This window comes from Podarcis melisellensis, assembly GCF_964234715.1.
Source record: "Podarcis melisellensis genome assembly, chromosome: 11".
NCBI classification, from domain to species: Eukaryota; Metazoa; Chordata; class Lepidosauria; order Squamata; family Lacertidae; genus Podarcis; species Podarcis melisellensis.
This window is the reverse complement of record NC_138543.1, coordinates 48,620,172-48,636,191: the sequence shown is the minus strand read 5'-3', so window position 1 is coordinate 48,636,191 and position 16,020 is coordinate 48,620,172. Positions and strand designations below refer to the sequence as shown.

Genomic DNA, 16,020 nt, shown 5'->3' with positions numbered 1-16,020 from the left:
TCCCAAGCTTTTTTTGGGGGGGGTGTGCAATTTTCTAGGAAGCATGAGACAGGGTGGTGGATTTTTTCAATTTGTGGCAACTGTTAATCTTGTAAGTAATCGTAGTTTTTCTTTTTCAAAACAAATGCTCTTTGGCAGTTAATCAGTTGCTTGTCTTGAACCCCTAAATAGTTAGAATGATTGTGTGGGCAAGAGGACCCTTAATAATTCCAGCTGGGCAAGCTTTTTTAAAGTATTATTTTTTGGTCAGGTTTCTAGTCCCTGTGTATATGGGATATAGGATTGGTGAGAGAAGCCAATAGCTCTGGAAGATTTGGTTTTGGCCCTCTTCTGTTAGGATTCTGCTTCTCTATATTGTCTTGCTTGCTGATTGATTTATGGCGTTTAATTGTACTCTACTGTATATTTTGTTGCAATATGCTGTTCATTATATTTTGGGCCTTTGGGCTGAAGACCGGGATTTAAATAACAACAACTCCCATCTTTCAGAGTCAACCTAAAACAGTTTTTAAAAACAGACAAGGAATACTTAAAGGGTTGGGAAGAGGGGGTTATGTTTGTCCTTGGCATAGAAGCAATTTTGCTTGGGTGCTGCTGACAGGCTGGTTGTGACAATTGCCGAGACAATGGATGTGATTATTTTGGTACCACATAAATGTTGGGTGGTGGTGATGATCAGGTCAACAAATGTGTGTAACTGGAACAGGTTTACTGATGGCACGGTGTCAGGATACTGTTTCAAATCAGGCATAAAAGAAAACAGTCGAAGTTATGACAGTGGAGAACTTCCAACATTTGCTGTAATTCAAACTCACAAAATCTGAAGGAGCCAACTTCCTCTTGGCATCTTACCACACTATGGCTTCTTTGTAGAGTTCAAGAATGTCTTAATTCCTTCCCCCAAGAAAACCAATCCGTCCCCTGATTTAAAAAAAGATTATTTTTTAAAGAGAAATTTTAACTTGGCAGTCGTACAGTCATTTTACCCACGTGAATATCCTTTGTCGATATTCGTTTTATATTTGGGGACCTGGCATTTCTCTTTTAAAATGGCGGATTGTAGAGTGTGGCGCTTTGGTGAGTAAACATCTCCTTCCAAAAAGCGTTTCGTCTCCTGAGAAAACTGTGTTAGCAAGCAGATGGATGCTTCCAGCTTCATCAGGCCTGGAAGGAGCCTGCTTCATCTCTGTTCTTCTGGATCGATGTCAGGCCAGCTTTTCCTTCCCCAATCCAAGACGATAAAACTTGTTTCCTAGTCCACAAGATGATTTTTAATCTTCATTAAAAAATAATAAGCATTTCCAAGGCAGCAGGAAACGTGCTCTTAACCCACCGTCACCCCAGTGCTATGAGTGAAGGAACACTTGACTATATTTCTTAATTTGGCATGCCTGATAAATAAGACTGGTTATTTTGGCACTAGAAAAATTTGGATTTGGAATACAGTAGTATACAGTGGTACCTCGGTTTACTAACTTAATCCGTTCCGGAAGTCCATTCTTAAACCGAAACCGTTCTTAAACCAAGGTTCCCTTCCACTGTTCGGCTTCCATTCTTAGACTGAGTTAAAGTTCGCAAACCGGGACACTACTTCCGATTTTGCGGAGTTCATAAACCAAATAGTTCGTAAACAGGGCTGTTCTTAAACCGAGGTATCACTGTATTTATAATGGGGTGACAAGAGAGAATCTGTGGGAAAGGCCCAAACAGGCCAATGGTTTAAAAATAGATGCGTATTCCTTCACATGTCCGGGATGTCCTACGGTTGTAATTGTAAACACATATTCTAGGAAGCGTTTAGTTGAATTCAGTAGAACTCCAGTTCCTGACACCTCTTTTTTTGCCCACAATTTCCATTCTTGACTATATGGCCAGCTAGAGAAGTCCCATTATGTTGGGGTAATGACTTGGATCCCACCAGTGGGTTAGACCCGTATCTCCCTCCCAGGCCAACTTTGACAGGAAGGCAGCACCACCCCCCTGTCAATCATCTGAAATCATGATGTCATGTGGCTGTCAGCTATCAAAGTTCAAGGGAGGCCACTGTAAATCACTCATCAGCACAGGTGTTTTTCATGTTTTCCATTAAACAGCAGCCTAACAGCATCACAGTTTGCACCCATGCATAGGGAATGTAAGGCCTACACAAATTACCTCCAAAAGGGTGGGGGGAGCCACCCTCTTCTAAAGCCACACGTACAGATTCTGGACATCAGAATGTTGAGCTCTCTGTCCATCTGGGCAACTTAGTCGCTAATCTTGCTTGAGTATTTTATTTCAGAAAATCTGCTCTTGGCTAGCAATCTGCAAACGTGTTAGCAAGACATCTTGCGAGCAGAATTTTGTCCCACTTACTAACCCAGATGCCACAGTCCCCTAATGTTGCCTTGACTAGTTACTTCAGGGCCGGACCACCCATGAGGCAAGGAGAAGCGGCTGCCTCAGGCAGCAGGATCCACAGGGGCAGCAGATCTGAGCTCCAAAGGATGCATTGCCTGCTGCTGCCATTGCCATGGCAACAGCCATGCTCCTTAATGGCCAGGCCTGCCGCCTCCTCAGCACCTCCCCTGCCATTTACCCTCCTCAGAAACCGCTCAGTGAATCGCAGCTACTGCTGTAACTCCTCGCACTGGTAGGGAGGAAATTCTGGGGGCTGCTGTTTGGGTCTCCAGGAGTCTGCACCTGCCTGGCATGATTCAAAGCAGCCCCCTCCCCAATATTCCCACTTCAACCACTGGGTAAGGTCAATATGATTTCCCCGCCCCCCAAGCTTGTTCCCAAAGTTGATATTCCCTCACCTTTTTGTTCCTAAAGTAGATTTTTATTCCATCCCCACTTGTTTCTGATGTAGATCTTTATTCACCCCCTTCTTCCTTGGCGGGTGTTGCACCATTTTATAGTATGCTTCAGGTACCAAAATGTCTTGGTCCACACATGTTCATCTATGTAAGGGGTCAGCAAACTTTTTCAGCAGGGGGCCGGTCCACTGTCCCTCAGACCTTGCAGGGGGCCGGACTATATTTTGAAACAAAAAGTGAACGAATTCCTATGCCCCACAAATAACCCAGAGATGCACTTTAAATAAAAGGACACATTCTACTCATGTAAAAACATGCTGATTCCCGGACTGTCGGCGGGTCGGATTTAGAAGGCGATTGGGCCGGATCCGACCCCCAAGCCTTAGTTTGCCTACCCATGGTATATGTAGCGAATGAGGAGAGGACGTTCCAAGACAAAAATCCCCACTCAGCCACTGTCTCTCAGAGTGATCAATCTCACAGGATCCTTGTGAGGATAAAATTTCGGTGGATGGGGAGCCTTGCATGTCGTTCTGCATTCCTTGCAGGAATAATGAGATAGAAGCAATAACAATAACCACCTCAACAACAACAACCACGATCATGGGCTGCTTGAAGAGAAGCCATAGTTGTTGGCTAGCTTTGGGGTGAATGAATTGTGCAGGGCATGATACGGAAGGGGCAAAGGAAGGAGATGGAAGCAAAGTGCCAGGGAACATCTTCCGTTGATGCTTCTTGCTAACATATAGCACTTGCCTTTTTTCCAGGCTGTTCCTTATTCCAGAGAATTTAAGCAGAAGTACGACTACTTCAGGAAGAAGTTAAAGAAACCAGTAAGTATGGTTGGAGCTGATAGTCTTCGGAATCATAGAAGCGTAGAGTTGGAAGGAACCAGGTGTACCAACTTGAATATTATTATTTTTTGAGGGGGGTTGATGATGCGTGATGTGGTGTGCAGGGGCTGGAAGGAGCCAAGCAGTGGTGGCTGGACTTCACACACAGTCCTCTCTTTCCAGCAATAGCCCAGTGCTTATCTTGCAAACTTGCTCTTTCAGTTGTTCAATCATGGCAAAGGCTCCTGTTTCCAAAAAGGACGGGGTAGGGTGGAGGGTTCTGATCTCTCCACCATTTTTAATTGTTCTCTAAGATGTGGAGGGGAAGGAAAAGGGGGGGGGGAGAGAGAAGATAAAGGGTATTCTTCAGCCCTTCCCAATAAATACTCAAGCGCACACCCCCACGCATCCCCCATAAGCATGGCTTGGGGGGGCACTTTCCCGTTTCGCCTCCAGTGGCAAAATGGGAGTGGCCAACCCTGGAAGCATTGCCTAACAATTAGGATTCTCAAGATGCTAGTTCTGATCCAGCCCCACAGCTGTGCAATTAGATTTCCAAGTTTTCTTAAAGTGGAGTCTATAGCTCTGCACATACCTGTGTGAAGTAGTTTCCCCCTTCTATTGAAATGAATGGGGATGGTTTGTGAACTGGAGAGAGATGCACACCTGAGCTTATGAGCCTCCACAGAATCATTGGGTAAGGTAGATAAACTGTAGTCCAAATTAAATGCTAACTACATTTAAGGTCCGTGGATTGTAGCAGAACTTTAAATGGGATTTTGCCTATTATTTACATTTATGTGTATTTATAAGGGACGTGGGTGGTGCTGTGGGTTAAACCACAGAGCCTAGGGCTTGCCAATCAGAAGGTTGGCGGTTCGAATACCCGCAACGGGGTGAGCTCCCGTTGCTTGGTCCCTGCTCCTGCCAACCTAGCAGTTCGAAAGCACGCAGTGCAAGTAGATAAATAGGTACCGCTCTGGCGGGAAGGTAAACGGCGTTTCCGTGCGCTGCTCTGGTTCGCCAGAAGCGGCTTAGTCATGCTGGCCACATGACCTGGAATCTGTACGCCGGCTCCCTCAGCCAATAAAGCAAGATGAGCGCCGCAACCCCAGAGTCGGTCATGACTAGACCTAATGGTCAGGGGTCCCTTTATCTTTACTATGTGTATTTCTGTTTATCCTGGCTCTTTCCCAGTCTGGGACTCAAGGCAACTTACATAAATTGGTTGGAAGTTAGACCTCCATTGACATCAGTGTTTAAGGTTAACATATTACCAATTTTAAAAAATGTGATAATGATGTAGCTGAGGGACTTTTAGAATATTAGATGCACATTTCTGGCACATGTTTACATACAGCAGGTGATAGCTATATGTGAACCCCCCACCCCACCGAAATCTTGTGATGAAGGGAGGTATATAAATTTAATAAATGGAAGTAAACTAATAAACAAAATCATACTAAGATATCAGTGGGCTTACGTTACTCAGTGGGTCTCACCCAGAATCTCTGGCCCCATCTAGTGCAGGGGATCAGAGTAGGTGCACACTGAAATACCATTTTAGCTCAAATTGTGTGAATTTTACAAGATTTAGCATCGTGGACTGACCTATCCTTGTTGCTCAAAGCTAAACCTGTTCCCAATTTTCAGCAAAAGATCCCTGGAACTTATAAAAATACTTCTTTTCATTCCTTGCACTTTTCCCAATCAATGTTATAACAAAGGACTATATTATCAATGTGTTTTCAAACCACCTCTAAATGGGCTGCATTTGGCCACCATAATTCATAGAAGAGGACATTGTGTCCGATTTTACGCTCGTAAGTGTTTTATCTCCTCTTAATGATACAAGCAGGGAATGATAAGTTAAATGCATTTAGCCCAGTGACTGAAATACTTTTCTCTCCCCAAAGGCCGATATACCAAACAGATTTGAGATGAAACTCCACAGAAATAACATTTTTGAAGAATCGTATAGAAGAATCATGTCGGTGAAGAGACCAGATGTGTTGAAAGCCAGGCTCTGGATAGAATTTGAGTCGGAGAAGGGCCTTGACTATGGCGGTGTGGCCAGAGAATGGTTCTTCCTCTTGTCCAAAGAAATGTTCAATCCGTATTATGGCCTCTTTGAATATTCAGCAACGTAAGTTCATCATATACAAAGTGTTTTCCCTTTTATTGTCTTATAATTCAATACACTCGAAGACCTGCCAGGGAGTTTGGTTTATCTTTTCTGTCTTTCAAGGTGCATTTTTGTTTTCGTTCAAAAATAATTTGGTTATTGAGCTGAATATGAAGATGTATTGTACTATACTTGGAGCAGTTCACTTTACCAAAGATTGCTGCACATGATCGATCTCCCTTGACTTCCTCTGCTTTTCTTTGCCTGGGTAAATTAAGTAGCCTGATCTCAATCTGCTGGAAAGGTTTTCCTTCCCAGCCACAAAGAATTAATGGGGGCTGGCTCCTTGCACTGGACCTCACTTTGTACAGATAACCTGCATCCTGTTTGCATTTAACTTGTGTGCATTCAGATTTATGCACTTGGCAAAAAGAAGTTTAAAAATTAAAAGGGGGCAGAAAGGGGCAGGTGTCTGGGGAAAAAGACTTTGGGAATCCTATCTGCCATTGAGCCCAATGACTACACGGGATTTTGGCTTTATGCGCTGCTCACGGAATGTAACCCAAGCCTAAGCTGAGAGTCGCCATGAGTTGCTACTGCTAGATCAGGCACCCCCAAACTTGGCCCTCCAGATATTTTGGGACTACAATCCCCATCATCCCTGACCACTGGTCCTGTTAGCTAGGGATGATGGGAGTTGTAGTCCCAAAGCATCTGGAAGGCCGAGTTTGAGGATGCCTGTGCTAGATGATCGAGCACTTCTAAAGTGACACCTGGGGATGGAAGCCACAGTTTAGGGGAGAAGGCAGATACCTGGTGTAGAACAAAACATCCCAGTGTTTCTCTCCAAAATCAAGAGGGGTAGGGAGTGTTTGCAAGTTTGCGGTACTGTTTATAGTTATCCTCTCGCAATGTTACAAAAAGATATTCCCTTCCACTTATTGGAATGGATTTTCAAATAATAATAATAATTAGAAGCAGCTGATAAATGAATGGATAAATACATTTAAAAAAAAAATTAAAAGACAGCTTGTGGGTGTGGAGAGCTGAGACCAGTGGTTCAGCCAGCATTTGATTTGGTGCTATGCATATTTTGTATTTTCACCCAATGGCTGTTTTTTCTGTTCCACCCATCTATACCTTTATTGTTGTTGTTAGTTTGTTGAATTTGTATATAGCCCATCACCCGACGATCCCTGCGCAGTTCACAACAGAAAACAGAAAAATACAAAATGAGAATACAAAATACATAATAAAAATGAGACAATAACTCCCCTCCCACAAATACATAGAATATGAATCGGCCGAATGCCTGATTGAAGACCTTTAGTATTCATTCCTTTTATAACTCTTCCCCACTCATGAGACAAAAAATAAAAAACCAAATGTAAAGATAGAACCATAAAAACTACGTTCATATCCAGAGATGATACCTGGACATATATACAGTGGTGCCCCGCAAGACGAATGCCTCGCAAGACGAAAAACCCGCAAGACAAAAGGGTTTTTCGGTTTTTGCGTCGCTTCGCTAGACGATTTTCCCTATGGGCTTGCTTCGCAAGAAGAAAGCCCATAGGGAAATCTCCGGGGACCTCTTTTAAATGCTGCCGGTGGGGAGCAAAGCCTTTTCCCCCCCTCCAGCCTTCAGAAGAGGTCCAGGAAGGCCGGCGGGGGCCGAAAGGCTTTGCTCCCCACCGCCAGCATTTTAAAAGCGGTCCGGGATAGCAGGGAAGCGCTTCCCGCTATCCCGGACGGCTTTTGAAGGCAGATGGGGGGGAGCAAAAACTTTTGCCCCCCGCCGGCCTTCAGAAGAGGTCCTGGACCTCTTCTGAAGGCCGTCGGGGGGCGAAAGTCTTTGCTCCCCCCTGCCTGCCTTCCCGGGAGAGCGGAGAAACGCGCTGCGATTCTCCACTATCCCGGACGGCTTTTGAAGGCAGGCTGGGGGGAGCAAAGACTTTTGCCCCCCGCCGGCCTTCAGAAGAGGTCCAGGACCTCTTCTGAAGGCCGGTGGGGGGCGAAAGTCTTTGCTCCCCCCCGCCTGCCTTCCCGGGGGCTTTAAAATCGCCCCGGGACAGCGGAGAAGTCCTCCGCTGTCCCGGGGCGATTTTAAAATGCTGGCGGGCGGCAGCGCTGCCGCCTGCCAGCATTTTAAGATCGCCCGGGATAGCGGAGAAGTCTCCGCTGTCCCAGGAAGGCAGGCGGGGTGGAAGCAAAGACTTTCGCCCCCCGCCGGCCTTCAGAAGAGGTCGGGGGAAGACTGTCCCCGGACCTGGTCTGAAGGCGGTTTCCATAGGAACGCATTGATTGATTTTCAATGCATTCCTATGGGAAACCGTGCTTCACAAGACGAAAAACTCGCAAGACGAAAAGACTTGCAGAACGAATTAATTTCGTCTTGCGAGGCACCACTGTACAAGGCCTTGCTTAAGTAGCCAGAGAAAGAGGAATGGTTATAACTGAAGGATGGAAAGCATGCTTGGCTTGCAGAAGGTCCCTCATTCAGTTGTTGGCATCTGCAGTTCACAGGATCTCAGGTAGCAGTGCTGTAAAAAGACGTCTTGATAACATCATGGCATTAAAAACAGGAGTGATTCACATTTATGTCAGTTGTTAACTGCCCTTTGCCAAAGGTAATATGAGGGAACCTTAATTATAATTGCTCCCTCTCTTTGGTTTCACACATTCTAAATCATTCTAGATCAGTTAATTCCATGTCCCGCCTTACAGTTAACTCTAAAAAGCTTGCTTAAAAGATGGAATAATTGATTACAGAAAACACTTGCCATGCAGGGCGTCAATACCTGTATCACTTCCCTTTATGGGTTCAGTACGCTGAGACAATGGATTAACAGGAGTGTCTGTATTTATCGCACTGATTTCCTTTTGCTGGCTGTGGGCTCCAAATGAGGCCAGGGCCTCAGAAATGATTAGAAAGGGAACCAGCAATGGTATAAACTATTTTCCTCCTTTAGCACCGCTGACCCTGTTTCTTCACGGAAACCTTCCCTTAGAAATAGCAGTGCTTTTACAAGGTCTTAAGAGATGCAGGAGGTCTTAAGGTTTTCTTGCACCAGGCAGAGAAGGGCCCCTTTTTCTAGGTCAGAAGGGGTCTTTCTCCCCTTGCTCTTCCATCTCACAGCAGCGCTGCGGCAGGAGGAGACAAACTTCTCCTAGCTCAACGCTGTTATGGGGGGAGAGAAAAAGCAGTGTGGGTTTCTGCAGGCAGTGACTGTGTGTGGAGGGGTCATTTTGGCCAAGCTCCCTTTGGCTACTCCTTCCTCACATTCAGAGGGGTGGTCAGCTTTCAGTGTGGCCCTCGGGCAGAAAAATAATATACACACCTTCTCTGGAGGTGAATAATGGAAATATTCCCAGTTCATGCTGGGATAGCCGGATCAATCTGCTGCAGCAAACTCAAAGAGGATTAACCATTAACTTGTGAGCCATAAGTTTCCATGGACTTCTGCCTACTTCACCAAACGCATGAAGTGTGTATGCACAGAGAGAGGGGGGGAAAGAGGCTGAAAAGACCCTGAAATGCAAGAATGCATAGCCTACAGTAACATAAAGAAAACTCAACATGTATAAAATATCAGTACAGTTACTGCACATAGCAGCGGGATCTTGCTTGTTTATCTCATCTGCACCAGAAAAGTGACTGCACACACAATAAACCAGTTGGTCTTTAAGGTGTCACACAAGTCTATTAGCTTGATATGGGAGCAAGTATTTGAATAGCTTGCATGTTCCCGGTGTGTGTATCAAATAAGCTACATCTCTGAAGGAATATTGTGCCGCTTGGCAAAAAGCGAAAGCCAGCCAGATGTGATGCCAATTTCTTATATCCTTTTCTACTTCTTTTTTAAATTAAGGGACAACTATACTCTGCAGATCAATCCTAATTCAGGTCTTTGTAATGAAGATCATTTGTCTTACTTCACCTTTATTGGACGAGTTGCTGGGCTGGCAGTGTTCCATGGGAAGCTTTTAGATGGTGAGTAATATACAAGATTGTGACTGTAGAAGTAATTCATAACATGGATTAAATGCTATAATGCCCTCTCGCTGTTTTATGGCCATTCTGCTTAACACTGGCTTTTTCATGGAGCAAAATAAAATGAGCAATGTAAATAGTTCAGAGGTTCTGCTGAGTAGCAATATCTTTCCTCCATATAAACGCCTTGGGAAAAGCAAAGAATTTATTAAGGTAGTGCTGCAAAAGCAGCAGCTGTGTAAAACGCCATACCAAAATGGTGTCACCTTTAAAAAATCTGTTGTTTATTTCTGCAGCGCAGCTGATAACAAACCAAGCTAAATTTCTCCTGTTCCAGAGCTGCTTTCACAGGTGTAGTACAGGTCTCAGCAAGGGAAACTAAAAACCTGCAGTTGGGTGTAAACATATGTACCTTTCCCCTTTGGAAACTGCCATCGGTCTGGTTTGCACCTCTTAATAAGCCAAAATATGGCTTACTGAGATGGTGCACACAGAGGAGTTTGCAGCTCCTCCATGATCTTCTTAACCCATGGGTAGAAAAACTAAGGCCCAGGGGCCGGATCTGGCCCAATCACCTTCTAGACCTGGCCAACGGGTGCTCCGGGAATCAGCGTGTTTTTACATGAGTAGAATGTGTCTTTTTATTTAAAGTGCATCTCTGGGTTATTTGTGGGGCATAAGAATTTGTTCATTTCCCTCCCCCCCCCCAAAAAAAAATATATAGTCTGCCCCCCCACATGTTGTGAGGGACAGTGGACTGGCTCCCAGCTGAAAAAGTTTGCTGACCCTTGTTCTTAACCCCTGTATGTAGCATTTCATAGTGGTATGCACTTCGTGCATCGAATGGCGCTATCACTCAAACATGAACATTTACACCCAAAATCTTTAATCCAACATCTTAGATCAAGGAACGAAAGTGCTTACTCACTGCAGACTAAAGCAAAGCTGCAGTTACGCAAAACCTTGCTAGGATATAAACCGATGTTTTAACTTTGCTTTCTGAAGAGCTGTGTAAGTTATGTAGGTTTGGTGACTCTCTGTTCCACCAGTCTCCATCTTCTCCTTCCCCTGGCAAGCTTTGGGCGTGTGGCCATGGGGCCTGCCCCTCCTCCCACCTGCCTTTCCCAGAGATGCAAAAGGGCTTCCTTCCCACACGGCTATTGTTTGCCATTTGGGACCCCCTCCCAGGCAGCAGACTGCTGCTGTTGCCACGTTAAGACACAGGAACCCCCAAAGTGCAGTGCCCAGGGTCCAGTATACCTGAAGGAGCGTCTCCACCCCCATTGTTCAGCCCAGACACTGAGGTCCAGCTCTGAGAGCCTTCTGGCGGTTCCTTCGCTGCGAGAAGCCAAGTTACAGGGAACCAGGCAGAGGGCCTTCTCGGTAGTGGCACCCGCCCTGTGGAACGCCCTCCCACCAGATGTCAAACAGTAAAATAACTACCAGACTTTTAGAAGACACCTGAAGGCAGCCCTGTTTAGGAAAGCTTTTAATGTTTAATAGACTATTGTATTTTAATATTGTGTTGGAAGCCGCCCAGAGTGGCTGGGGAAACCCAGCCAGATGGGCGGAGTATAAATAATAAATTGTTGTTGTTGCTGCTGCTGCTCCAACTCACACGCACGCACCCAGGACTGCCCTGGGGAGAGCAACACTCTTGACCAGGATTCTACCTAAGAATTAGAGGGAACAAGTGCCTGTGTCCCACAGCTCTTGGCTTCACTTCATCGGCTCATTCAGTGGGTTGTTAATCCCTGCAAAGTGTCCAGTGTTGAATATACTGCCCCTTCAGCTGATGGGTGTGTTGTTTTTTCCCTCGACAGTCTGCTGTCGTATTTTTGTCTTGCTTCTCTTTTTCCCCAGTTCCGCCGGCAGCTTTGCTATGCCTACCTTGTCTAGATATTTGAAAACGCCCCTTTCTTTTATATATTGCTCCAGAGAGAGGCTACCATTTTAAATTAAACTTTGTTACTTTGCCTGTTCAGGTTTCTTCATTAGGCCTTTCTACAAGATGATGCTGGGAAAGCCAATAACCCTGAAAGACATGGAGTCCGTGGTAAGTAGAACGCTTGTAAAGCTTATTAGTGTTTTCATTTATGTGCGTTTCCCCATCTCTGGGGAAATTATTAAATGTCAATACTTCCTGGAAGCTTCACAGTTTGAGGCACAAGGGTAGTATTTTTGAGGTTCAGGACAAATGTGCTCCTTAGCTTTTGTTCTTTCTCTGTCTCCAGTGAGGTGTTCCTTTGCCTGGCAAGGTAGCAATGGGAAGCCCTTAATGCAATTAAATTCAGCAGGGAAAGATTTATGCAATATTTTTTTGCTCGGTACATTCGAATGTGCAAGCACTCCCTGTAAAATCCACACCTTTCCAGACAAACTGCAAGCCGCTGCAAAGATTTGCTCCTGGCTTGCTGCCTGTGGCTTTTCTGGGCGAGACGGATCATGATTCCTGGTTCACACCTAATGCCAAGCCAAACAATGACTTTGCTATTGGCATCAAAGCAGCAGCAGGACCAGGGTTGGAGGCAAAGCAGCCACACGCTTAAACTCTGCTTTGGTTTTGCATTACATGCCAAGGTGATACACATGGGCTGGAGAGGCCTGGGTTCAAATTCTCACCCACTGGTACTGAGAGGTCTTATTCCTCTGCCTAACCTACCTCCTAAGGACGCGGGTGGCGCTGTGGGTTAAACCACAGAGCCTAGGACTTGCCGATCAGAAGGTCGGTGGTTCGAATCCCCACGCCGGGGTGAGCTCCTGTTGCTCAGTCCCTGCTCCTGCCAACCTAGCAGTTCGAAAGCACATCAGAGTGCAAGTAGATAAATAGGTACCGCTCTGGCAGGAAGGTAAATGGCATTTCCGTGCACTGCTCTGGTTCGCTAGAAGCGGCTTAGTCATGCTAGCCACATGACCTGGAAGCTGTACATCAGCTCCCTCGGCCAGTAAAGCGAGATGAACGCCGCAACCCTAGAGTCGGCCACGGCTGGACCTAATGGTCAGGGGTCCCTTTACCTTTAACCTACCTCATAGGATTATTGAGAGGAAACCCAGCTGGGGGTGTGTGTGATTTAAATCCTACTTTTTAATCTTCTAAGCTGTCCAGAGTGCTGCTTTTGCGCCAGAAATTTGGAATATAAATGTGTCAATTAATAAATAAGCCATACCTTCTTGGGTGAAAGGCTAGGAGCGTGGTTATAGCTCTAACCCTGTGATTCAAGCATGCTGGTGATAACACCAAGGTTACAGGTTCGATCCCCCTATGAGACAGCTGCATTTACCTATATTGCAGGGGGTTGGACTAGATTAGCCTCTGGGGGGGTGTCTCTTCCAACTCTACAATTCTGTGATTCTGTGTGTGCTTATTAATTGACAATGGACATAAAGTGAATGTGCATTTAGATATTTATCTGAATGCGCACCTAGGTGAGGATGCAACCTCTGCGCACTCTGTGGTGCTCACTTCCAATATGCATTCTAATGCCATTCCCCACCCACATTTTTGTGCAACTAGTTACCTTGTTTATATGGAACATAAATGCAGGTCAAAAGGAAATGATGGACCATCCAAATCTCTGTACATACAATGCTTAAGGACAACGTGTACATACCTATAGAAGGCTGGTGCAATGTACCAAGTTATTCATTTCGTACCCAAAATAATTCCTGCTGCTCTGTGGGACATCTTTGGGAGAAGAAAAGCCTAAGGAATAAACCTACACAAATCCAGAGCTGAGTCCCTAAGATGGTTGGATGGTGTCCTGTACACCTCTTTCTGTCAACTCCTGTAGCCAGACGGGTGCCAAACGTCTTGCTCTGCTTTCCTTTGGACTATATCAGTGAGGCTGAGAGGGGGGTCTTCTCATCTGGGTAGCCTAGGACCTCCATACACACTGCCCAGGCTTGCACCCTGGGGAGGTCATTTTGTTGCTGCTAACACAGCAAAAACAGCATGGGAGGCTGTAGAATTACCAGCCAACAACCCCAAAGAATGCACACACAGAGCAGAAAGGCCCCTGATTCAGATATTAATGGATCAGGACAAAAGAACAAAAACAAAACAGTGAGTGGTATATGCCAGTATTTTTATTCTTGTCGTGTTACCTCATATAGGTTTGTACTGAATTGTGTTCCTTGCATTTGAAAGGGGGCTCTTTGATCCAGCAAAGGCTTTCATCAGTGGAACAGCGCGAGAGGCGATTTTTGCCTATTTCCCCCTCCTTCTGGCACTTTCCTCTCCTGTTCCAAAGGGTCCTTTAACCCACTGGAGGTGGAAAAGGGGGAGACGGGCGACTGCATGAAGCAAAATCCAGCAAAAAGTGCCTCTCCCCCTGTTCTCTGATGGAAACCCCTGCTGGATCAAAGAGCTCTCCATCAACACACAGGACACCACTGGATCCCTCCATAGTATAAACCCTTTGCTGGCCACGCCAACTGTAAATTAAAAACAACAATGTGAATAATGGCAAACCAAGGCAGAATAAACACACATTTTAAAAATAATGACAAGGTATCAGAATAACTAATAGGATCAAAAAGCTGTTTCTGTGCGAGCTGAGAGATGCTGGAAGCTTCAGATTATCAATCCTGTCTGCCAGAAGTTGCAGTTGCCATAATAAAAGCCCAGCAGTGATTCGCAGCACTCATATTTTCACTTGTTGTGAGACATTTCCAGAAACTGCAGTTATTTATTTTGTTATTTTTCTTACCCACAAATTGCTGTAAAGTCTTTTGCTGTCTTTTGGGGGGGAAATGATTAATGGGAACCGCTACCATTACTTATAGGACAGTGAATATTACAACTCCTTGAAATGGATCCTGGAAAACGACCCCACAGAGCTGGATCTCATGTTTTGCATAGATGAAGAAAACTTTGGGCAGGTATGTGAGAGTTGTTCCAATTACTGCATTTGTTCTTTTGAGATGTTGGCCTGTGATATGTATTCAGCATCACATAAGCCATTGAAGAGCATGCCTCACCCCAGCGATGGAGAACCAGATGTGTGACAATGGCCTCAATGTGTAAACTTGAGGCTGATAATATCAGTAGCGATTTTCAGGAGAACATTTAAAAACTGCTAGCCAGAAGATACTTAACAATTCCTCAGTGACCACCATTGCAGTTGGTTAAGACTGTTGATGGGCTCCCAAATGAGACAATGTGCAGTCCTTATTGGGGAAATATGTTAGGATTGCAACCGAGAGAAAATGCTTTCATCTTGGCATCTGAGAATGGCAAAGCATCTTCCAGATTTTCCTTTTGTAGAAGACCAGAATGAATAATGGGTGTGTAGCAAGTCAAAATGGTTTTATATTACTTTTGCCTTGCTTTGGCACTGCATTTTCCAAATAATGAATGTCTTCTAGTGCCTTCAAGATAGCGTCAGATTTTTTTCAAAAGGGTTCCAAGAACTAAGCACAGCAATCTCAAGAAAATGTTGCTTTCGGGTGGAGTAGACTTCAGCAGAAATACAGCCAGTCCAAAGTATTGTTGGAGGCCCCTGTTGCCAGTGTGGGGACGATATATAGAAATGATGTGTCTGCATAGTGAGGATGACTAATGGCGTTCTGGTTGGCCCCTGTGAGAACAGAAGCAGTAGTACTAGTTGAGCCATGGCCTGATCCAGCCAGGGATGTTCTTGTGTTCTTGTGGCAGAAGCGACATATTTTGCTGTCTTGTGTCAAGAAAGGTTTAGAAGCCCTGATTCCTATACCCATACTGTGTGGTTGAGGTCTTGGTTTCTTCAGTTCACCAGGTTCTTGATAATGGAAATCTATTATTTTATATTTGACTTTCAGTGTTTTAAAAGTTAAAACAGCAATTCTGAATATTTAAATCTGAGTTTTCCCCCATCATGATTCAGACAACCATAACATAACATAGTGCATTCGAAGTCTGTGTTTGCTTGCTTTTTGCTTCGGCTTCAACAGTTTCTCATTTTACTTTCTTACCACCGGGGAGCTGAGAGCTTCGCACAAAGGGATTCTTGTTGAGAGAAGCGATGTGCAATTTAGGAGACAAAAGTCATAATAACTTGTAAAGGTTTTGCAAAATTAGAACTGTGTTGGGTGCGATAGTTGCGGCGGTGTACACAGTACAATGACTATACAATGAGTTGAATAGTCTACAACTCATTCACTCCAGAAAAATTCAGCTGGCTTTAATGCAGAACTAATTTGAAGTAAATAGGTTGTGAACTGCAATCGCCTGCATGTCTTGGGCAGGTGCATTATAGGAGACCTAGTGAAATGTACCCTCAAACGTGGCCT

General features: G+C 45.0%; 1 protein-coding gene and 1 long non-coding RNA gene across 12 annotated transcripts in view; one reads left to right on the top strand and one right to left on the bottom strand.

Moving 5' to 3' along the window:
* The window catches only part of LOC309380224, a 76,481-nt gene that overhangs the window by 6,325 nt on the left and 54,136 nt on the right, over positions 1 to 16,020 (bottom strand). Inside the window, exon 4 of one of the 3 annotated variants that reach the window (XR_014172732.1) lies at positions 1,263 to 3,015. The exons of 1 other annotated variant lie outside the window; for it this stretch is intronic. This is a non-coding gene — a long non-coding RNA (uncharacterized lncRNA). Of the gene's footprint in view, positions 1 to 1,262; positions 3,016 to 8,174; positions 8,300 to 16,020 lie in introns of those variants that run through there. One more of the 3 variants, XR_014172733.1, reaches the window with a different exon arrangement.
* NEDD4L (NEDD4 like E3 ubiquitin protein ligase) overlaps positions 1 to 16,020 on the top strand; it is a 269,669-nt gene that overhangs the window by 243,609 nt on the left and 10,040 nt on the right. For all 9 annotated transcript variants that reach the window (XM_081929590.1, XM_081929592.1, XM_081929591.1 and 6 more), the window contains 5 exons: positions 3,566 to 3,631; positions 5,548 to 5,777; positions 9,629 to 9,750; positions 11,736 to 11,806; positions 14,536 to 14,631. In XM_081929590.1, coding sequence (XP_081785716.1) covers positions 3,566 to 3,631; positions 5,548 to 5,777; positions 9,629 to 9,750; positions 11,736 to 11,806; positions 14,536 to 14,631 — 585 coding nt within the window. The remainder of the gene's footprint in view (positions 1 to 3,565; positions 3,632 to 5,547; positions 5,778 to 9,628; positions 9,751 to 11,735; positions 11,807 to 14,535; positions 14,632 to 16,020) is intronic.